At 42.3% G+C, this 25435-nt stretch overlaps 1 protein-coding gene across 1 annotated transcript in view; it reads left to right on the top strand.

Moving 5' to 3' along the window:
• Positions 1-25435, top strand: part of LOC139382930 (rho guanine nucleotide exchange factor 26-like) — an 85156-nt gene that overhangs the window by 45139 nt on the left and 14582 nt on the right. Inside the window, exon 12 of the mRNA XM_071127204.1 lies at positions 11827-12036. Within this exon, the coding sequence (XP_070983305.1) occupies positions 11827-12036 (210 nt within the window). The remainder of the gene's footprint in view (positions 1-11826; positions 12037-25435) is intronic.

The raw sequence follows: 25435 nt of genomic DNA, 5'->3' as shown, positions 1-25435 counted from the left end.
TGTCTGTACATGTGTGTGTGTGTGTGTCTGTACATGTGTGTGTGTGTGTGTCTGTACATGTGTGTGTGTGTCTGTACATGTGTGTGTGTGTCTGTACGTGTGTGTCGGTACATGTGTGTCTGTATTGAACTTAACCCATGGCGCTGCACATTGTCAGCGGGATCAGAATGGAAGCTTGTTTTTCCCTCAAAAACAAATTCAGGAACGTTCTGCACGCCATGAATAAAGCTTCCTGGAAACCATATGGTGTGTGTGTGTGTGTGTGTGTGTCTGTGTGTCTGTGTGTCTGTGTGTGTGCTTCTCATTTCCTGAATCTCCAGCTGTGTCTGAGACGGATCGCCATGCCGCTCTCTCTCTCAAAATACCTCAAATCTTTTCTTTCTTTCTGGGAATTATATCCACTACATCAGACCCCAGCACTACGCTGGCGTGTGTTCAGGGCTGGGAGTGTTTGGGTTTGTTCTGTTGAGGCACGGGAACCCTGCTGTGGCACGCTACTACCTCTGTCCCTGTTTCTCTATGTCTGCGTCTCTCTGTCTGTCTCGTTTTCTCTCTGGCTGACTATTGGTCGGTGTCTCTGTCTGTCTCTCTCTGTTTGTCTCGGTTTCTCTCTGGCTGACTATTGGTCGGTGTCTCTGTCTGTCTCTCTCTGTTTGTCTCGGTTTGTCTCTGGCTGACTATTGGTCGGTGTCTCTGTCTGTCTCTCTCTGTTTGTCTCGGTTTGTCTCTGGCTGACTATTGGTCGGTGTCTCTGTCTGTCTCTCTCTGTTTGTCTCGGTTTCTCTCTGGCTGACTATTGGTCGGTGTCTCTGTCTGTCTCTCTCTGTTTGTCTCGGTTTCTCTCTGGCTGACTATTGGTCGGTGTCTCTGTCTGTCTCTCTCTATCAATCTGTCTCTGTGTGTGACTAAGCTAGCGTCTCAACACTCCCACTTAGCACCAGAACATTCTGCTCTCTCTGTCTGTCTGTAAACATCCTCTCTCCTCCCCTCCTTCTCTATCTCTCTTTCTCTCCCTCCATCAAAGATGGGTAACTGGTCGTACTGATAATGTTCTGATAATGTCCGTTCAGTCACCGAGGAGGAGAAGCCTTTATCACAAACCTCCGATATCAACTGACATGTTTCTCCTTCTGTGTGTGTGTGTGTGTGTGTGTGTGTGTGTGTGTGTGTGTGTGTGTGTGTGTGTGTGTGTGTGTGTGTGTGTGTGTGTGTGTGTGTGTGTGTGTGTGTGTGTGTGTGTGTGTGTGTGTGTGTGTGTGTGTGTGTGTGTGTATTGAACTTATGTGTGTGTGTGTGTACGTACATATTGCAGCTCTCAACTCTTTTCTAAGACTGCCAAGTCTTCCTCTCTACTGTTCTCATTCAGTACTTCTGCATTCTACTCCCCCCTCCTCCCCCCATTCCACAGAGGAATGTAAATGGGATTCCATACATTGTATCAGGAGGGGATTCTGGGAAAGGTTAGGATTCTTTACTGACACTTTACACACCAGACACTTCGCCCTCTTTCTGATCCCCCCCCCCCCCATTTTAACCTCTCCAACTCCCCTCCTCCTCCGAGCCGTCAGATTGGTTGCCGTGGGGATTCAGTAATTGAGTGTAGGGTGTGATGGGTACCAGAAGTCCCTGCCTCCAACCTCTCAACCGTGACAGGTCTTCTCAACCAGCCGTAAGAAAGGTCCTGAATTGGGGCGTGTGTTCGCAGGGAAGTTGATCCCTGGACAGTATCCCTTTGGCTGTCATTTCAAATCCCAATTGGGACCGCCAGAGCTGGCGGTGCTTTCACTCTAGTGGTAGCATGAGACGGAGTCTACAACCCACACAAGTGGCTCAGGTAGTGCAGCTCATCCAGGATGGAACATCAATGCAAGATGTGGCAAGAAGGTTTGCTGTGTCTGTCAGCGTAGTGTCCAGAACATGGAGGCGCTACCAGGAGACAGGCCAGTACATCAGGAGACGTGGAGGAGGCCGTAGGAGGGCAACAACCCAGCAGCAGGTCCGCTCCCTCCGCCTTTGTGCAAGGAGGAGCAGGAGGAGCACTGCCAGAGCCCTGCAAAATGACCTCCAGCAGGCCACAAATGTTCATGTGTCTGCTCAAACGGTCAGAAACAGACTCCATGAGGGTGGTATGAGGCACAGCCCTCCATGTGCTCGCCAGAGGTATCCTGACTGCCATTAGGTACCGAGATGAGATCCTCAGACCCCTTGTGAGACCATATGCTGGTGCGGTTGGCCCTGGGTTCCTCCTAATGCAAGACAATGCTAGACCTCATGTGGCTGGAGTGTGTCAGCAGTTCCTGCAAGAGGAAGGCATTGATGCTATGGACTGGCCCGCTCGTTCCCCAGACCTGAATCCAATTGAGCACATCTGGGACATCATGTCTCGCTCCATCCACCACAGACTGTCCAGGAGTTGGCGGATGCTTTAGTCCAGGTCTGGGAGGAGATCCCTCAGGAGACCATCCGCCACCTCATCAGGATCATGCCCAGGCGTTGTAGGAAGGTCATACAGGCACGTGGAGGCCACACACACTACTGAGCCTCATTTTGACTAGTTTTAAGGACATTACATCTAAGTTGGATCAGCCTGTAGTGTGGTTTTCCACTTTAATTTTGAGTGTGACTCCAAATCCAGACCTCCATGGGTTGATCAATTTGATTTCCATTGATAATTTTTGTGTGATTTTGTTGTCAGCACATTCAACTATGTAAAGAAAAAAAGTATTTAATAAGAATATTTAATTCATTCAGATCTAGGATGTGTTATTTTAGTGTTCCCTTTATTTTTTTGAGCAGTGTGTATATTTATATACTCTGTATGTAGGCACAGTAAACTAGTGATGGGGGGGAATCGTTACATATCACAGGATTGTTTTTTGACCATATTATATTGATATTTGACTCCAAGTGTTAATTTATTAAATCTATAGATTGTGTTGGATGTACCTGTGGCAAAGCTCTGGTATTGTTCATATTTTTAAATAGTGACCTAACATATTTTCCCTGACTGATCAAAACTCATCTTCTCTCGTCTCTCTCTCTCGTCTCTCTCTCTCGTCTCTCTCTAGTCTCTCTCTCGTGTCTCTCTCTCTCGTCTCTCTCTCGTCTCTCTCTCTCGTCTCTCTCTCGTCTCTCTCTCGTGTCTCTCTCTCTCGTCTCTCTCTAGTCTCTCTCTCGTGTCTCTCTCTCGTCTCTCTCTCGTCTCTCTCGTCTCTCTCTCGTCTCTCTCTCGACTCTCTCTCTCGTCTCTCTCTCGTCTCTCTCTCGTCTCTCTCTCGTCTCTCTCTCGTCTCTCTCTAGTCTCTCTCTCGTGTCTCTCTCTTGTCTCTCTCTCTCGACTCTCTCTCGTCTCTCTCTCTCGTCTCTCTCTCGTCTCTCTCTCTCGACTCTCTCTCGTCTCTCTACAGCAGACATATGGTGAGCAATACGTTTGGAACATCAAATCGCAGTATCGAATCACAATACATATAGAATCATCAGAATCACAATACATATAGAATCATCAGAATCACAATACAAATAGAATCATCAGAATCACAATACATATAGAATCATCAGAATCACAATGCATATAGAATCATCAGAATCACAATACATATAGAATCATCAGAATCACAATACATATAGAATCATCAGAATCACAATACATATAGAATCATCAGAATCACAATACATATAGAATCATCAGAATCACAATACATATAGAATCATCAGAATCACAATACATATAGAATCATCAGAATCACAATGCATATAGAATCATCAGAATCACAATGCATATAGAATCATCAGAATCACAATGCATATAGAATCACAAAACATATAGAATCATCAGAATCACAATACATATAGAATCATCAGAATCACAATACATATAGAATCATCAGAATCACAAAACATATAGAATCATCAGAATCACAATACATATACAATCATCAGAATCACAATACATATAGAATCATCAGAATCACAAAACATATAGAATCATCAGAATCACAATACATATACAATCATCAGAATCACAATACATATAGAATCATCAGAATCACAATACATATAGAATCATCAGAATCACAATACATATAGAATCATCAGAATCACAATACATATAGAATCATCAGAATCACAATGCATATAGAATCATCAGAATCACAATGCATATAGAATCATCAGAATCACAATACATATAGAATCATCAGAATCACAATACATATAGAATCATCAGAATCACAATACATATAGAATCATCAGAATCACAATACATATAGAATCATCAGAATCACAATACATATAGAATCATCAGAATCACAATGCATATAGAATCATCAGAATCACAATGCATATAGAATCATCAGAATCACAATACATATAGAATCATCAGAATCACAATACATATAGAATCATCAGAATCACAATGCATATAGAATCATCAGAATCACAATACATATAGAATCATCAGAATCACAATACATATAGAATCATCAGAATCACAATACATATAGAATCATCAGAATCACAATACATATAGAATCATCAGAATCACAATGCATATAGAATCATCAGAATCACAATGCATATAGAATCATCAGAATCACAATACATATAGAATCATCAGAATCACAATACATATAGAATCATCAGAATCACAATACACATAGAATCATCAGAATCACAATACATATAGAATTATCAGAATCACAATGCATATAGAATCATCACAATCACAATACATATAGAATCATCAGAATCACAATACATATAGAATCATCAGAATCCGAATGCATATAGAATCATCAGAATCACAATACATATAGAATCATCAGAATCACAATACATATAGAATCATCAGAATCACAATACATATAGAATCATCAGAATCACAATGCATATAGAATCATCAGAATCACAATGCATATAGAATCATCAGAATCACAATACATATAGAATCATCAGAATCACAATACATATAGAATCACAAAACATATAGAATCATCAGAATCACAATACATATAGAATCATCAGAATCACAATACATATAGAATCATCAGAATCACAATACATATAGAATCATCAGAATCACAATACATATAGAATCATCAGAATCACAATGCATATATAATCATCAGAATCACAATGCATATAGAATCATCAGAATCACAATACATATAGAATCATCAGAATCACAATACATATAGAATCATCAGAATCACAATACATATAGAATCATCAGAATCACAATACATATAGAATCATCAGAATCACAATACATATAGAATCATCAGAATCACAATACATATAGAATCATCAGAATCACAATACATATAGAATCATCAGAATCACAATACATATAGAATCATCAGAATCACAATACATATAGAATCATCAGAATCACAATGCATATAGAATCATCAGAATCACAATACATATAGAATCATCAGAATCACAATACATATAGAATCATCAGAATCACAATACATATAGAATCATCAGAATCACAATACATATAGAATCATCAGAATCACAATACATATAGAATCATCAGAATCACAATACATATAGAATCATCAGAATCACAATGCATATAGAATCATCAGAATCACAATGCATATAGAATCATCAGAATCACAATACATATAGAATCATCAGAATCACAATACATATAGAATCATCAGAATCACAATACATATAGAATCATCAGAATCACAATACATATAGAATTATCAGAATCACAATGCATATAGAATCATCAGAATCACAATACATATAGAATCATCAGAATCACAATACATATAGAATCATCAGAATCAGAATGCATATAGAATCATCAGAATCACAATACATATAGAATCATCAGAATCACAATACATATAGAATCATCAGAATCACAATACATATAGAATCATCAGAATCACAATGCATATAGAATCATCAGAATCACAATGCATATAGAATCATCAGAATCACAATACATATAGAATCATCAGAATCACAATACATATAGAATCACAAAACATATAGAATCATCAGAATCACAATACATATAGAATCATCAGAATCACAATACATATAGAATCATCAGAATCACAATACATATAGAATCATCAGAATCACAATGCATATAGAATCATCAGAATCACAATGCATATAGAATCATCAGAATCACAATACATATAGAATCATCAGAATCACAATACATATAGAATCATCAGAATCACAATACATATAGAATCATCAGAATCACAATACATATAGAATCATCAGAATCACAATACATATAGAATCATCAGAATCACAATACATATAGAATCATCAGAATCACAATACATATAGAATCATCAGAATCACAATACATATAGAATCATCAGAATCACAATGCATATATAATCATCAGAATCACAATGCATATAGAATCATCAGAATCACAATACATATAGAATCATCAGAATCAAAATACATATAGAATCATCAGAATCACAATACATATAGAATCATCAATCACACAATAGAATCATCAGAATCACAATACATATAGAATCATCAGAATCACAATACATATAGAATCATCAGAATCACAATACATATAGAATCATCAGAATCACAATGCATATAGAATCATCAGAATCACAATGCATATAGAATCATCAGAATCACAATACATATAGAATCATCAGAATCACAATACATATAGAATCATCAGAATCACAATACATATAGAATCACAATACAAATAGAATCATCAGAATCACAATACATATAGAATCATCAGAATCACAATACATATAGAATCATCAGAATCACAATACATATAGAATCATCAGAATCACAATGCATATAGAATCATCAGAATCACAATGCATATAGAATCATCAGAATCACAATACATATAGAATCATCAGAATCACAATACATATAGAATCATCAGAATCACAATGCATATAGAATCATCAGAATCACAATACATATAGAATCATCAGAATCACAATACATATAGAATCATCAGAATCACAATACATATAGAATCATCAGAATCACAATACATATAGAATCATCAGAATCACAATACATATAGAATCATCAGAATCACAATGCATATAGAATCATCAGAATCACAATACATATAGAATCATCAGAATCACAATACATATAGAATCATCAGAATCACAATACATATAGAATCATCAGAATCACAATACATATAGAATCATCAGAATCACAATACATATAGAATCATCAGAATCACAATACATATAGAATCATCAGAATCACAATACATATAGAATCATCAGAATCACAATACATATAGAATCATCAGAATCACAATGCATATAGAATCATCAGAATCACAATACATATAGAATCATCAGAATCACAATACATATAGAATCATCAGAATCACAATACATATAGAATCATCAGAATCACAATACATATAGAATCATCAGAATCATCATATAGAATCACAATGCATATAGAATCATCAGAATCACAATGCATATAGAATCATCAGAATCACAATACATATAGAATCATCAGAATCACAATACATATAGAATCACAAAACATATAGAATCATCAGAATCACAATACATATAGAATCATCAGAATCACAATACATATAGAATCATCAGAATCACAATACATATAGAATCATCAGAATCACAATACATATAGAATCATCAGAATCACAATACATATAGAATCATCAGAATCACAATACATATAGAATCATCAGAATCACAATACATATAGAATCATCAGAATCACAATACATATAGAATCATCAGAATCACAATGCATATAGAATCATCAGAATCACAATACATATAGAATCATCAGAATCACAATACATATAGAATCATCAGAATCACAATACATATAGAATCATCAGAATCACAATACATATAGAATCATCAGAATCACAATACATATAGAATCATCAGAATCACAATGCATATAGAATCATCAGAATCACAATACATATAGAATCATCAGAATCACAATACATATAGAATCATCAGAATCACAATACATATAGAATCATCAGAATCACAATGCATATAGAATCATCAGAATCACAATACATATAGAATCATCAGAATCACAATGCATATAGAATCATCAGAATCACAATACATATAGAATCATCAGAATCACAATACATATAGAATCATCAGAATCACAATGCATATAGAATCATCAGAATCACAATGCATATAGAATCATCAGAATCACAATACATATAGAATCATCAGAATCACAATACATATAGAATCATCAGAATCACAATGCATATAGAATCATCAGAATCACAATACATATAGAATCATCAGAATCACAATACATATAGAATCATCAGAATCACAATACATATAGAATCATCAGAATCACAATACATATAGAATCATCAGAATCACAATACATATAGAATCATCAGAATCACAATACATATAGAATCATCAGAATCACAATACATATAGAATCATCAGAATCACAATACATATAGAATCATCAGAATCAGAATCACAATACATATAGAATCATCAGAATCACAATGCATATAGAATCATCAGAATCACAATACATATAGAATCATCAGAATCACAATACATATAGAATCATCAGAATCACAATACATATAGAATCATCAGAATCACAATACATATAGAATCATCAGAATCACAATACACATAGAATCATCAGAATCACAATACACATAGAATCATCAGAATCACAATACACATAGAATCATCAGAATCACAATGCATATAGAATCATCAGAATCACAATACATATAGAATCATCAGAATCACAATACATATAGAATCATCAGAATCACAATACATATAGAATCATCAGAATCACAATGCATATAGAATCATCAGAATCACAATACATATAGAATCATCAGAATCACAATACATATAGAATCATCAGAATCACAATGCATATAGAATCATCAGAATCACAATACATATAGAATCATCAGAATCACAATACATATAGAATCATCAGAATCACAATACATCATCAGAATCACAATACATATAGAATCATCAGAATCACAATACATATAGAATCATCAGAATCACAATGCATATAGAATCATCAGAATCACAATGCATATAGAATCATCAGAATCACAATACATATAGAATCATCAGAATCACAATACATATAGAATCATCAGAATCACAATACATATAGAATCATCAGAATCACAATACATATAGAATCATCAGAATCACAATGCATATAGAATCATCAGAATCACAATACATATAGAATCATCAGAATCACAATACATATAGAATCATCAGAATCACAATACATATAGAATCATCAGAATCACAATACATATAGAATCATCAGAATCATCAGAATGCATATAGAATCATCAGAATCACAATACATATAGAATCATCAGAATCACAATACATATAGAATCATCAGAATCACAATACATATAGAATCATCAGAATCACAATACATATAGAATCATCAGAATCACAATGCATATAGAATCATCAGAATCACAATGCATATAGAATCATCAGAATCATCAGAATACATATAGAATCATCAGAATCACAATACATATAGAATCATCAGAAAATACATATAGAATCATCAGAATCACAATACATATAGAATCATCAGAATCACAATACATATAGAATCATCAGAATCACAATACATATAGAATCATCAGAATCACAATACATATAGAATCATCAGAATCACAATACATATAGAATCATCAGAATCACAATACATATAGAATTATCAGAATCACAATGCATATAGAATCATCAGAATCACAATACATATAGAATCATCAGAATCACAATGCATATAGAATCATCAGAATCACAATGCATATAGAATCATCAGAATCACAATACATATAGAATCATCAGAATCACAATACATATAGAATCATCAGAATCACAATACATATAGAATCATCAGAATCACAATACATATAGAATCATCAGAATCACAATGCATATAGAATCATCAGAATCACAATACATATAGAATCATCAGAATCACAATACATATAGAATCATCAGAATCACAATACATATAGAATCATCAGAATCACAATGCATATAGAGTAATCAGAATCACAATACATATAGAATCATCAGAATCACAATGCATATAGAATCATCAGAATCACAATACATATAGAATCATCAGAATCACAATACATATAGAATCATCAGAATCACAATGCATATAGAATCATCAGAATCACAATGCATATAGAATCATCAGAATCACAATACATATAGAATCATCAGAATCACAATACATATAGAATCATCAGAATCACAATGCATATAGAATCATCAGAATCACAATACATATAGAATCATCAGAATCACAATACATATAGAATCATCAGAATCACAATGCATATAGAATCATCAGAATCACAATACATATAGAATCATCAGAATCACAATACATATAGAATCATCAGAATCACAATACATATAGAATCATCAGAATCACAATACATATAGAATCATCAGAATCACAATACATATAGAATCATCAGAATCACAATACATATAGAATCATCAGAATCACAATGCATATAGAATCATCAGAATCACAATACATATAGAATCATCAGAATCACAATACATATAGAATCATCAGAATCACAATACATATAGAATCATCAGAATCACAATACATATAGAATCATCAGAATCACAATACACATAGAATCATCAGAATCACAATACACATAGAATCATCAGAATCACAATACACATAGAATCATCAGAATCACAATGCATATAGAATCATCAGAATCACAATACATATAGAATCATCAGAATCACAATACATATAGAATCATCAGAATCACAATGCATATAGAATCATCAGAATCACAATACATATAGAATCATCAGAATCACAATACATATAGAATCATCAGAATCACAATGCATATAGAATCATCAGAATCACAATACATATAGAATCATCAGAATCACAATACATATAGAATCATCAGAATCACAATACATATAGAATCACAATACATATAGAATCATCAGAATCACAATACATATAGAATCATCAGAATCACAATGCATATAGAATCATCAGAATCACAATGCATATAGAATCATCAGAATCACAATACATATAGAATCATCAGAATCACAATACATATAGAATCATCAGAATCACAATACATATAGAATCATCAGAATCACAATACATATAGAATCATCAGAATCACAATGCATATAGAATCATCAGAATCACAATACATATAGAATCATCAGAATCACAATACATATAGAATCATCAGAATCACAATACATATAGAATCATCAGAATCACAATACATATAGAATCATCAGAATCACAATACATATAGAATCATCAGAATCACAATACATATAGAATCATCAGAATCACAATACATATAGAATCATCAGAATCACAATACATATAGAATCATCAGAATCACAATACATATAGAATCATCAGAATCACAATACATATTGTATCAGCACCTAAGTGTCGTGATAATATCGTATCATTGGGTCCCTGGCAAATCCCAGCCCGACAGCAAACACTACCTAATTACTACCAGGAAGTAAAGCAGGGACTGAATTGTGGTAGAGGTGTTTCAGTTGTGGGGCTAATTGATGTCTCTCTCCCTCTGCTCTCCCTCTGCTCTGCCACCCTCCCTCTCTCCCTCTTCTTCCCTCTCTCTCCTTCTCGCCCTCCCTCCCTCCTCTCTCCCCCTCTCTCCTTCTCGCCCTCCCTCCCTCCTCTCTCCCCCTCCCTCAGTGAAGACAGCTATGCAGTGATAGACTATGCTCTGAGGGACCATATCTGGGTGGGACCCTGCCAGGCTCAGGATATCAACCTATCACCCATCAGAACCACCGCTGGAATGCTGACATCACGGCATCCCGGGGCCAGCCACCTCTTCCGCCTGCGTTTCCGTAGCAACCATTCCGGAGACAAGGTGCCCATGGTCCTGGGGGTGGAGCTAATGTAAGTGTCACCTTCTAGTGTGCGACCCTTGAACACTGATCTGTGTTTGTTTTCCTCTCTATTTCTCCGATCTGGGTCCTTCTCTCTGAGCTGGGTTCTATATGGGTCCTTCTCTCTGAGCTGGGTTCTATATGGGTCCTTCTCTCTGAGCTGGGTCCTATAAGGGTCTCTTTTTCTCTCTCTATTTTTCTCTCTCTTTTTCTCCCTCTCCCTCTCTCTCTCTTTTTTTCTCCTCTCCTTTTCTCTCTCTCTCTCTTTTTCTCCTCTTTCTCTTTCTCTCTCTCTGTGAGCTGGGTCCTATCTGAGTCCTTCTCTGTGAGCTGGGTCCTATCTGAGTCCTTCTCTGTGAGCTGGGTCCTATCTGAGTCCTTCTCTGTGAGCTGGGTCCTATCTGAGTCCTTCTCTGTGAGCTGGGTCCTATCTGAGTCCTTCTCTGTGAGCTGGGTCCTATCTGAGTCCTTCTCTGTGAGCTGGGTCCTATCTGAGTCCTTCTCTGTGAGCTGGGTCCTATCTGAGTCCTTCTCTGTGAGCTGGGTCCTATCTGAGTCCTTCTCTGTGAGCTGGGTCCTATCTGAGTCCTTCTCTGTGAGCTGGGTCCTATCTGAGTCCTTCTCTGTGAGCTGGGTCCTATCTGAGTCCTTCTCTGTGAGCTGGGTCCTATCTGAGTCCTTCTCTGTGAGCTGGGTCCTATCTGAGTCCTTCTCTGTGAGCTGGGTCCTATCTGAGTCCTTCTCTGTGAGCTGGGTCCTATCTGAGTCTTATGTCTTCACCATCAGAAGCCACTGAGGTTCTCTCCTGCTGTCTGTCTCCTGTCTTTCTATCCTGCTGTCTGTCTCTCCTGTCTTTCTATCCTGCTGTCTGTCTTTCTGTCCTGCTGTCTCTCTCCTGTCTTTCTATCCTGCTGTCTGTCTCTCTCCTGTCTTTCTATCATGCTGTCTGTCTTTCTGTCCTGCTGTCTCTCTCCTGTCTTTCTATCCTGCTGTCTGTCTTTCTATCCTGCTGTCTGTCTCTCCTGTCTTTCTCTCCTGCTGTCTGTTTCTCTCCTGTCTTTCGCTCCTGTCTTTCTCTCCTGCTGTCTGTCTCTCTGCTGTCTTTCTATCCTGCTGTCTGTCTCTCCTGTCTTTCTAACCTGCTGTCTGTCTCCCCTGTTTTCTATCCTGCTGTCTGTCTCTCCTGTCTTTGTCTCCTGTCTTTCTATCCTGCTGTCTGTCTCTCTGCTGTCTTTCTATCCTGCTGTCTGTCTCTCTCCTGTCTTTCTATCCTGCTGTCTGTCTCTCTCCTGTTTTTGTATCCTGCTGTCTGTCTCTCTCCTGTCTTTCTATCCTGCTGTCTGTCTCTCTCCTGTCTTTCTGTCCTGCTGTCTGTCTCTCTCCTGTCTTTCTGTCCTGCTGTCTGTCTCTCTCCTGTCTTTCTGTCCTGCTGTCTGTCTCTCTCCTGTCTTTCTGTCCTGCTGTCTGTCTCTCTCCTGTCTTTCTATCCTGCTGTCTGTCTCTCTCCTGTCTTTATATCCTGCTGTCTGTCTCTCTCCTGTCTTTCTATCCTGCTGTCTGTCTCTCTCCTGTCTTTCTATCCTGCTGTCTGTCTCTCTCCGGTCTTTCTATCCTGCTGTCTGTCTTTCTATCCTGCTGTCTGTCTTTCTATCCTGCTGTCTGTCTCTCTCCGGTCTTTCTATCCTGCTGTCTGTCTTTCTATCCTGCTGTCTGTCTCTCCTGTCTTTCTCTCCTGCTGTCTGTTTCTCTCCTGTCTTTCTCTCCTGTCTTTCTCTCCTGCTGTCTGTCTCTCTGCTGTCTTTCTATCCTGCTGTCTGTCTCTCCTGTCTTTCTAACCTGCTGTCTGTCTCCCATGTTTTTCTATCCTGCTGTCTGTCTCTCCTGTCTTTGTCTCCTGTCTTTCTATCCTGCTGTCTGTCTCTCTGCTGTCTTTCTATCCTGCTGTCTGTCTCTCTCCTGTCTTTCTATCCTGCTGTCTCTCTCCTGTCTTTCTATCCTGCTGTCTGTCTCTCCTGTCTTTCTATCCTGCTGTCTGTCTCTCTCCTGTCTTTCTATCCTGCTGTCTGTCTCTCTCCTGTCTTTCTATCCTGCTGTCTGTCTCTCCTGTCTTTGTATCCTGCTGTCTGTCTCTCTCCTGTCTTTCTATCCTGCTGTCTGTCTCTCTCCTGTCTTTCTATCCTGCTGTATGTCTCTCCTGTCTTTCTATCCTGCTGTCTGTCTCTCTGCTGTCTTTCTATCCTGCTGTCTGTCTCTCTGCTGTCTTTCTCTCCTGCTGTCTGTCTCTCTCCTGTCTTTCTCTCCTGCTGTCTGTCTCTCCTGTCTTTCTATCCTGCTGTCTGTCTCTCTCCTGTCTTTCTATTCTGCTGTCTGTCTCTCTGCTGTCTTTCTATCCTGCTGTCTATCTCTCTGCTGTCTTTCTCTCCTGCTGTCTGTCTCTCTCCTGTCTTTCTCTCCTGCTGTCTGTCTCTCCTGTCTTTGTATCCTGCTGTCTGTTTCTCCTGTCTTTCTGTCCTGCTGTCTGTCTCTCTCCTGTCTTTCAATCCTGCTGTCTGTCTCTCTCCTGTCTTTCTCTCCTGCTGTCTGTCTGTCTCCTGTCTTTCTATCCTGCTGTCTGTCTCTCTCCTGTCTTTATATCCTGCTGTCTGTCTCTCTCCTGTCTTTCTATCCTGCTGTCTGTCTCTCTCCTGTCTTTCTATCCTGCTGTCTGTTTCTCCTGTCTTTCTGTCCTGCTGTCTGTCTCTCTCCTGTCTTTCAATCCTGCTGTCTGTCTCTCTCCTGTCTTTCTCTCCTGCTGTCTGTCTGTCTCCTGTCTTTCTATCCTGCTGTCTGTCTCTCTCCTGTCTTTATATCCTGCTGTCTGTCTCTCTCCTGTCTTTCTATCCTGCTGTCTGTCTCTCTCCGGTCTTTCTATCCTGCTGTCTGTCTTTCTATCCTGCTGTCTGTCTTTCTATCCTGCTGTCTGTCTCTCTCCGGTCTTTCTATCCTGCTGTCTGTCTTTCTATCCTGCTGTCTGTCTCTCCTGTCTTTCTCTCCTGCTGTCTGTTTCTCTCCTGTCTTTCTCTCCTGTCTTTCTCTCCTGCTGTCTGTCTCTCTGCTGTCTTTCTATCCTGCTGTCTGTCTCTCCTGTCTTTCTAACCTGCTGTCTGTCTCCCATGTTTTTCTATCCTGCTGTCTGTCTCTCCTGTCTTTGTCTCCTGTCTTTCTATCCTGCTGTCTGTCTCTCTGCTGTCTTTCTATCCTGCTGTCTGTCTCTCTCCTGTCTTTCTATCCTGCTGTCTCTCTCCTGTCTTTCTATCCTGCTGTCTGTCTCTCCTGTCTTTCTATCCTGCTGTCTGTCTCTCTCCTGTCTTTCTATCCTGCTGTCTGTCTCTCTCCTGTCTTTCTATCCTGCTGTCTGTCTCTCCTGTCTTTGTATCCTGCTGTCTGTCTCTCTCCTGTCTTTCTATCCTGCTGTCTGTCTCTCTCCTGTCTTTCTATCCTGCTGTATGTCTCTCCTGTCTTTCTATCCTGCTGTCTGTCTCTCTGCTGTCTTTCTATCCTGCTGTCTGTCTCTCTGCTGTCTTTCTCTCCTGCTGTCTGTCTCTCTCCTGTCTTTCTCTCCTGCTGTCTGTCTCTCCTGTCTTTCTATCCTGCTGTCTGTCTCTCTCCTGTCTTTCTATTCTGCTGTCTGTCTCTCTGCTGTCTTTCTATCCTGCTGTCTATCTCTCTGCTGTCTTTCTCTCCTGCTGTCTGTCTCTCTCCTGTCTTTCTCTCCTGCTGTCTGTCTCTCCTGTCTTTGTATCCTGCTGTCTGTTTCTCCTGTCTTTCTGTCCTGCTGTCTGTCTCTCTCCTGTCTTTCAATCCTGCTGTCTGTCTCTCTCCTGTCTTTCTCTCCTGCTGTCTGTCTGTCTCCTGTCTTTCTATCCTGCTGTCTGTCTCTCTCCTGTCTTTATATCCTGCTGTCTGTCTCTCTCCTGTCTTTCTATCCTGCTGTCTGTCTCTCTCCTGTCTTTCTATCCTGCTGTCTGTCTCTCCTGTCTTTCTATCCTGCTGTCTGTCTCTCTCCTGTCTTTGTATCCTGCTGTCTGTCTCTCTCCTGTCTTTCTATCTTGCTGTTTGTCTCTCTCCTGTCTTTCTCTCCTGCTGTCTGTCTCTCTCCTGTCTTTGTATCCTGCTGTCTGTCTCTCTCCTGTCTTTCTCTACTGCTGTCTGTCTCTCTCCTGTCTTTCTATCCTGCTGTCTGTCTCTCTCCTGTCTGTCTCTCTCCTGTCTTTCTCTCCTGCTGTCTGTCTCTCTCCTGTCTTTCTCTCCTGCTGTCTGTCTCTCCTGTCTTTGTATCCTGCTGTCTGTCTCTCTCCTGTCTTGCTCTCCTGCTGTCTGTCTCTCTCCTGTCTTTCTCTCCTGCTGTCTGTCTCTCCTGTCTTTGTATCCTGCTGTCTGTCTCTCTCCTGTCTTGCTCTCCTGCTGTCTGTCTCTCCTGTCTTTCTCTCCTGCTGTCTGTCTCTCTGCTGTCTTTCTATCCTGCTGTCTGTCTCTCTCCTGTCTTTCCATCCTGCTGTCTGTCTCTCCTGTCTTTCTCTCCTGCTGTCTGTCTCTCTCCTGTCTGTCTCTCTCCTGTCTTTCTCTCCTGCTGTCTGTCTCTCTCCTGTCTTTCTATCCTGCTGTCTGTCTCCTGTCTTTCTCTCCTGCTGTCTGTCTCTCTCCTGTCTGTCTCTCTCCTGTCTTTCTCTCCTGCTGTCTGTCTCTCTCCTGTCTTTCTATCCTGCTGTCTGTCTCTCCTGTCTTTGTATCCTGCTGTCTGTCTCTCCTGTCTTTGTATCCTGCTGTCTGTCTCTCCTGTCTTTCTATCCTGCTGTCTGTCTCTCCTGTCTTTCTCTCCTGCTGTCTGTCTCTCCTGTCTTTCTATCCTGCTGTCTGTCTCTCTCCTGTCTTTCTATCCTGCTGTCTGTCTCTCCTGTCTTTCTCTCCTGCTGTCTGTCTCTCCTGTCTTTCTCTCCTGCTGTCTGTCTCCTGTCTTTCTTTTCTACATATTTTCCTGTTATCACTTCATCCTTCTGTCAGTTGGGTCAAATATGATGTCCCCTGGGAGTGTGTGGGCATGTGTGTGTGTTCCATCAGAAACATGTTTGTTTATGTCCCTCAGTACATCTGATGGGATGGGCGTCAGAGGCAGGCCTCACTCAGATCAAAGTCTGCGCTCACTCTATAGAGACCCATTTTCTTTCTCTCAATTCAATTCAAGGGGCTTTATTGGCATGGGAAACATGTGTTAACGTTGCCAAAGCAAGTGAAGTAGATAATAAACAAAAGTGAAATAAACAATATAAAATAAACATTAAACTCACAACAGAATAGAGACATTACAAATGTCATATTATGTCTATATACAGCATTGTAATGATGTGCAAATAGTTAAAGTACAAAAGGGAAAATAAATAAGCATAAATATGGGTTGTATTTACAATGGTGTTTGTTCTTCACTGGTTGCCCTTTTCTCGTGGCAACAGGTCACAAATATTGCTGCTGTGATGGCACACTGTGGAATTTCACCCAATAGATATGGGAGTTTATCAAAATTGGGTTTGTTTTCTAATTCTTTGTGGATCTGTGTAATCTGAGGGAAATATGTGTCTCTAATATGGTCATACATTTGGCAGGAGGTTAGGAAGTGCAGCTCAGTTTCCACCTCATTTTGTGGGCAGTGAGCACATAGCCTGTCTTCCCTTGAGAGCCATGTCTGCCTACGGCGGCCTTTCTCAATAGCAAGGCTATGCTCACTGAGTCTGTACATAGTCAAAGCTTTCCTTAATTTTGGGTCAGTCACAGTGGTCAGGTATTCTGCCTCTGTGTACTCTCTGTTTAGGGCCAAATAGCATTCTAGTTTGCTCTGTTTTTTTGTTAATTCTTTCCAATGTGTCAAGTAATTATCTTTTGTTTTCTCATGATTTGGTTGGGTCTAATTGTGCTGCTGTCCTGGGGCTCTGTGGGGTGTGTTTGTGACTAGAGCCCCAGGACCAGCTCTCTCTCTCACTCTCACTCACACACTGATCAAAGTCCCCTGGTATCAGAGTCTATAGCCTTCCCTCCTCACCTCATTAAGACTCTCAGGGTAATGACCCACAGTAGAAAACAGCTGAGCTTGGCCTTTTACATTCCTGTCTGTAATGGAATAATGTCTCCCCCGCAAACACTGACTTTACAGGGAGAGGGACAGGGAGAGGGAAAAGGAGAGGGAAAAGGAGAGGGAAAAGGAGAGGGACAAGGAGAGGGAGAGGATCAAGGAGAGTGACAGGGAGAGGGACAGGGACAAGGGAGAGGGACAGGGAGAGGGAGAGGGACAAGGGGGAGGGACAAGGAGAGGGACAAGGGGGAGGGACAAGGGAAGTACCTAGTCAGTTGTACAACTGAAATGTGCCTTACGCATTTAGCGCAAACCCACTGAATCAGAGAGGTGGGGGGGGGGGGGGCTGCCTTCATCAACATCCACGTCTTTGGCACCAGGGAACCAGTGTTTTCACTGCTCAGGGGCAGAATGACAGATTTTACCTTGTCAGTTCGGGGATTCGATCCAGCAACCTTTCGGTTACAGGCCCAACGCTCTAACCACTTTGCAATGTCATAGCAGTCTATTTACATTATTTTGGGCAGCAGTTTTACATCACCCACAACCATTCTCTCATTTGGGTTAGTTCTGGTTGTCTGTTTTTGGTTAGATAGTTTTCTCAATTTCTTTCTTTAGTTTTTTTGCTCTCTTCATCGTTTCTAATTGCTGTTAATTTTCTTAGGTTTTCTTTTTGAATTTGATATGTTAGCTGCTATGTCAAATATACCGTTTCTACTGCTAAGTTTACACCTTCACTATTGCAGGGAAACATTTTGTCCAGGAAGTTGTCTAGGATTTTGCTGTGGTCTGATAGGGGTGTCAGTGGGCTGACTGTGAACGCTCTTGAGAGACTCTGGGTTGAGGTCAGTGATAAAGTAATCTACAGTACTACTGCCAAGAGATGAGCTATAGGTGTACGTGCTGTAGGAGTCCCCTTGAAGCCTACCGTCTCTCTCTCTCTCTCTCTCTCTCTCTCTCTTTCTCCCCCCCTCTCTCTTGTTCTTGTCCTGGCTGTAGACCTTTAGTCGTGTCTCACTCACACACAGACGCCTGCCAATTACTGGTCTTTATTTAAAGGGCGTGTTCAGTTTACTTCCTTTGTCAGCACGCGTTTGCCGACACACACACACACCCACACACACACACACACACACACACACACACACACTACAAGGCCAGATCTCCCTCATTCCTCTATCTGTTTAGGTAAACCTCCCGTTTGAATCACATTCTCTACAGCTCTTACCTCTGTAGACACCTAGCATAAACATAACATTAACTTCAACTACTAGTCAAAGGCTTCTTAGCTAAACGAATCTGCATCCAATTATTAGACTGGTCGATTGTTTGGTCGATAGGCTGTTGGTCGCCTGACTTTTTATTGTTGTTGAGCAGTGCAAATATACACTACAGATATACACTACAGATATACACTACAGATATACACTACAGATATACACTACAAATATACACTACAGATATACACTACAGATATACACTACAGATATACACTACAGATATACACTACAGATATACACTACAGATATACACTACAGATATACACTACAAATATACACTACAGATATACACTACAGATATACACTACAGATATACACTACAGATATACACTACAGATATACACTACAGATATACACTACAGATATACACTACAGATATACACTACAGATATACACTACAGATATACACTACAGATATACACTACAAATATACACTACAGATATACACTACAAATATACACTACAGATATACACTACAGATATACACTACAGATATACACTACAGATATACACTACAGATATACACTACAGATATACACTACAGATATACACTACATGCCCAAAAGTATTTGGTCCATGGGGCGAGGCACAATTGGCCCAGCGTCGTCCGGGTTAGGGAGGGCTTGGTCGGTAGGGGTGTCCTTGTCTCATCGCGCACCAGCGACTCCTGTGGCGGGCCGGGCGCAGTGCACGCTAACCAAGGTCGCCCAACACTCTAACCACTAGTCTCCCTGCTGGTTACTGGCCCAACACTAACCACTAGGCTACCTGCTGGTTACTGGCCCAACACTCTAACCACTAGTCTCCCTGCTGGTTACTGGCCCAACACTAACCACTAGGCTACCTGCTGGTTACTGGCCCAACACTAACCACTAGGCTACCTGCTGGTTACTGGCCCAACACTCTAACCACTAGTCTCCCTGCTGGTTACTGGCCCAATACTCTAACCACTAGGCTACCTGCTGGTTACTGGCCCAACACTAACCACTAGGCTACCTGCTGGTTACTGGCCCAACACTAACCACTAAGCTACCTGCTGGTTACTGGCCCAACACTCTAACCACTAGGCTACCTGCTGGTTACTTTGCCCAACACTCTAACCACTAGGCTACCTGCTGGTTACTGGCCCAACACTAACCACTAGGCTACCTGCTGGTTACTGGCCCAACACTCTAACCACTTGGCTACCTGCTGGTTACTGGCCCAATACTCTAACCACTAGGCTACTTGCTGGTTACTGTCCCAACACTAACCACTAGGCTACCTGCTGGTTACTGGCCCAACACTAACCACTAGGCTACCTGCTGGTTACTGGCCCAACACTCTAACCACTTGGCTACCTGCTGGTTACTGGCCCAACACACAGGCGGCAGGCCTGCCGCCTAGTTTCTGAGTAGACGCACATAATAAGCTTCACAAGTGAATTAACCTATCTAAAATTCAGAGACAGGCCAGGGAGAGAGGGGTGAGTGTGGTGGAGGTACCTGTACCAGACAGGGAGAGACAGACCAGGAAGAGAGGGGTGAGTGTGGTGGAGGTACCTGTACCAGACAGGGGAGACAGGCCAGGGAGAGAGGGGGGAGTGTGCTGGGGGTAACAGTACCAGACAGGGGAGACAGACCAGGGAGAGAGGGGCGAGTGTGCTGGGGGTAACAGTACCAGACAGGGGAGACAGACCAGGGCAGACGGTGAACAGTGCAGTATCTGCTTGGGAGAAGCTTTTTTCGGGAGGCAGATTCCTTGTAGAAAATCCCACCTAGCTAGCTAACAAGTCTCTGTCCCCCGTTGTTCTCCCCCCATGTGCAAAAGGAGGTTAGCTAGATATATCACCTCAGTTTCGGTGAATGGTCCTTTACAACGTCCTAACAAACTGGTCCTGTGGCTGTTTTATTTTGGAGATTGAGAGGAGGCCTTCAAAGGCCTGTGCGTTTGGGTGGGTGAGGGGAGGCTGTGAAACTCTCCTGTCGTTGTTGGGCTCAAGGGCTTTGACACCTCTCACTTCACACCTCCGAGCTAATTGAAGTTGCAGTCAGATCTGTTCTGTCCTTAACTTAGCATTCAGTCAGTACAAAGTCAAATATATCGTCATTTATTTTTCTTCCTGGCTTTAAAAGTACTATTTATTGTGTGTGTGTGTGTGTGTTTTTTGAGCCGTTTACCACTCCCTGTAGTAGCCTAGTGTATGATCTGGGTTAGAGATCCCCCTCGGCGACCAGCCCATTGTTACAGTGGTTGCTACACGTTGTGAGACTGGTTGCCTAGCAGAGTACCCCATTGTTGAATTGACATGTTCCCACGATTCACACTGACCTCCCTCCTTCGTCCTACCGCGCACCCCCCTTCATCCCTCTCTCTTCACCCCCTCTCCACGTTTTAGCGAGGCCTGTATCTCGTCTTTCACTGTGTGTTATTATAGGCCAGAACAGAGGCTGAAAAACACTATTGTAGGACAGAACAGAGGCTGAAAACAGGCACTTTGAGCGAGAGAGAGAGAGAGAGAGAGAGAGAGAGAGAGAGAGAGAGAGAGAGAGAGAGAGAGAGAGAGAGAGAGATCGATCAATGCTTGTCTCTCTACCAGGGTCTGTTGGGGTGGTCAGTCAGCAAGGTTGGCTATCACAGTGACATCATATGAGAGGAAATAGGACGGACAGCTGGAGCAGTGTTGTTGTGTGCAGACTGACTCTGTTTTGAGTCTGTGTCTGCACTATGAGACTGGCACACAGCTGTTGCTCTCTCACTCTGTCATTGTTTGTTATGTGCTTTTCACTGCAGGCTACAGATACTCTGTCTGTCTCTGATACTCAGATACTCTGTCTGTCTCTGATACTCAGATACTCTGTCTGTCTCTGATACTCAGATACTCTGTCTGTCTCTGTTACTCAGATACTCTGTCTGTCTCTGATACTCAGATACTCTGTCTGTCTCTGATACTCAGATACTCTGTCTCTGTTACTCAGATACTCTGTCTGTCTCTGATACTCAGATACTCTGTCTGTCTCTGTTACTCAGATACTCTGTCTGTCTCTGATACTCAGATACTCTGTCTGTCTCTGATACTCAGATACTCTGTCTGTCTCTGTTACTCAGATACTCTGTCTGTCTCTGTTACTCAGATACTCTGTCTGTCTCTGTTACTCAGATACTCTGTCTGTCTCTGATACTCAGATACTCTGTCTGTCTCTGTTACTCAGATACTCTGTCTGTCTCTGATACTCAGATACTCTGTCTGTCTCTGATACTCAGATACTCTGTCTGTCTCTGATACTCAGATACTCTGTCTGTCTCTGATACTCAGATACTCTGTCTGTCTCTGTTACTCAGATACTCTGTCTGTCTCTGTTTCCTCTAGTTCCCTGGCCAGCCCTGGTCTGGGCTAGAGGTAGTTCCCTGGCCAGCCTTAGTCTGGGCTAGAGGTAGTTCCCTGGCCAGCCCTGGTCTGGGCTAGAGGTAGTTCCCTGGCCAGCCCTGGTCTGGGCTAGAGGCAGTTCCCTGGTCTGGGCTAGAGGCAGTTCCCTGGTCTGGGCTAGAGGCAGTTCCCTGGTCTGGGCTAGAGGCAGTTCCCTGGTCTGGGCTAGAGGCAGTTCCCTGGTCTGGGCTGGAGGCAGTTCCCTGGTCTGGGCTGGAGGCAGTTCCCTGGTCTGGGCTGGAGGCAGTTCCCTGGTCTGGGCTGGAGGCAGTTCCCTGGTCTGGGCTGGAGGCAGTTCCCTGGTCTGGGCTGGAGGCAGTTCCCTGGTCTGGGCTGGAGGCAGTTCCCTGGTCTGGGCTAGAGGTAGAGCAGTGTGTTGTCTGAATGTTAGGAGTTTTGAATTGTCAGGTCAGTCCTCTCCAGTCTCTCTACTAAACTCAGGTCAGTCCTCTCCAGTCTCTCTACTGAACTCAGGTCAGTCCTCTCCAGTCTCTCTACTGAACTCAGGTCAGTCCTCTCTAGTCTCTCTACTGAACTCAGGTCAGTCCTCTCCAGTCTCTCTACTGAACTCAGGTCAGTCCTCTCCAGTCTCTCTACTGAACTCAGGTCAGTCCTCTCCAGTCTCTACTGAACTCAGGTCAGTCCTCTCCAGTCTCTCTACTGAACTCAGGTCAGTCCTCTCCAGTCTCTACTGAACTCAGGTCAGTCCTCTCCAGTCTCTACTGAACTCAGGTCAGTTCTCTCCAGTCTCTACTGAACTCAGGTCAGTCCTCTTCAGTCTCTACTGAACTCAGGTCAGTCCTCTCCAGTCTCTCTACTGAACTCAGGTCAGTCCTCTCCAGTCTCTCTACTGAACTCAGGTCAGTCCTCTCCAGTCTCTACTGAACTCAGGTCAGTCCTCTCCAGTCTCTACTGAACTCAGGTCAGTCCTCTCCAGTCTCTCTACTGAACTCAGGTCAGTCCTCTCCAGTCTCTACTGAACTCAGGTCAGTCCTCTCCAGTCTCTCTACTGAACTCAGGTCAGCCCTCTCCAGTCTCTACTGAACTCAGGTCAGTCCTCTCCAGTCTCTCTACTCAACTCAGGTCAGTCCTCTCCAGTCTCTCTACTGAACTCAAGTCAGTCCTCTCCAGTCTCTACTGAACTCAGGTCAGTCCTCTCCAGTCTCTCTACTGAACTCAGGTCAGTCCTCTCCAGTCTCTCTACTGAACTCAGGTCAGTCTCAATACATTCATAACAACTGCTTTCCACATGGATCCTTTTCTAGATTTAGTTTCTGTCTCAATGTGAAACATCTCACAGTAGTTGTAATTCTCGTCTCGTGGTGTTTTCATTTAGTGATGACACGTTTAGACATGTAGCCTATAGCCTTGAACAGTCTGATATTGTATTAACTCCTAGGGTGAATGAGAGGTGAAGAGGTTTGAAAGAAGTAAGGACTCTCCTGCTACACACACACACACACAGACAGACAGACAGACAGACAGAGAGAGCTTTATGGTTGTTTTAACCAGAGACCTGTCGGTATGTGCCTTCCATTCCACACATAACCATTAAATCGCGGTGCACACATGATGCCTGTTTGCGGCTGTGTGTTCAAACAGGAATGTGTGTGTATTGGCTCCTTTATGAATGAGGGTGTGTATTTTGATAGTCCTGATACCTCAGCTGGCATGTTTTATCTTGGGAACCCTGTGTGTGTGTGTGTGTGTGTGTGTGTGTGTGTGTGTGTGTGTGTGTGTGTGTGTGTGTGTGTGTGTGTGTGTGTGTGTGTGTGTGCGTGTGCGCGCGCCCCCAACTGCCAAGGCCAGCAATGAACAGATGTCATTCCCACATCTCCGTTAGACACCGAGAGCCGCACAAACATTCAGTCACGCTGAGAAACGTGTGATATATGACCTGTGTTACTCAGTACAGGTTTACCTGAGGACCAGGGAACCAAGCCTGTGTATTTTCCCCCAGCAATGTGATATATGACCTGTGTTACTCAGTCGTGGCTGTCCATGGTGGGGGGTGAGACAGGTCCTGGCTGTCCATGGTGGGGGTGAGACAGGTCCTGGCTGTCCATGGTGGGGGGTGAGACAGGTCCTGGCTGTCCATGGTGGGGGTGAGACAGGTCCTGGCTGTCCATGGTGGGGGTGAGACAGGTCCTGGCTGGCTGTCCACGGTGGAGGGTGAGACAGGTCCTGGCTGTCCACGGTGGGGGGTGAGACAGGTCCTGGCTGGCTGTCCACGGTGGGGGGTGAGACAGGTCCTGGCTGTCCACGGTGGGGGGTGAGACAGGTCCTGGCTGGCTGTCAACGGTGGGGGGTGAGACAGGTCCTGGCTGGCTGTCCACGGTGGGGGGTGAGACAGGTCCTGGTTGGCTGTCCACGGTGGAGGGTGAGACAGGTCCTGGCTGGCTGTCCACGGTGGAGGGTGAGACAGGTCCTGGCTGGCTGTCCACGGTGGGGGGTGAGACAGGTCCTGGCTGGCTGTCCACGGTGGGGGGTGAGACAGGTCCTGGTTGGCTGTCCACGGTGGAGGGTGAGACAGGTCCTGGCTGGCTGTCCACGGTGGGGGGTGAGACAGGTCCTGGCTGGCTGTCCACGGTGGGGGGTGAGACAGGTCCTGGCTGCCTGTCCA

The sequence above is a fragment of the Oncorhynchus clarkii genome, chromosome 24, assembly GCF_045791955.1.
Source record: "Oncorhynchus clarkii lewisi isolate Uvic-CL-2024 chromosome 24, UVic_Ocla_1.0, whole genome shotgun sequence".
NCBI classification, from domain to species: Eukaryota; Metazoa; Chordata; class Actinopteri; order Salmoniformes; family Salmonidae; genus Oncorhynchus; species Oncorhynchus clarkii.
Note: the sequence above shows the minus strand (reverse complement) of the source record. Positions and strands in the feature narration are given on the sequence as shown.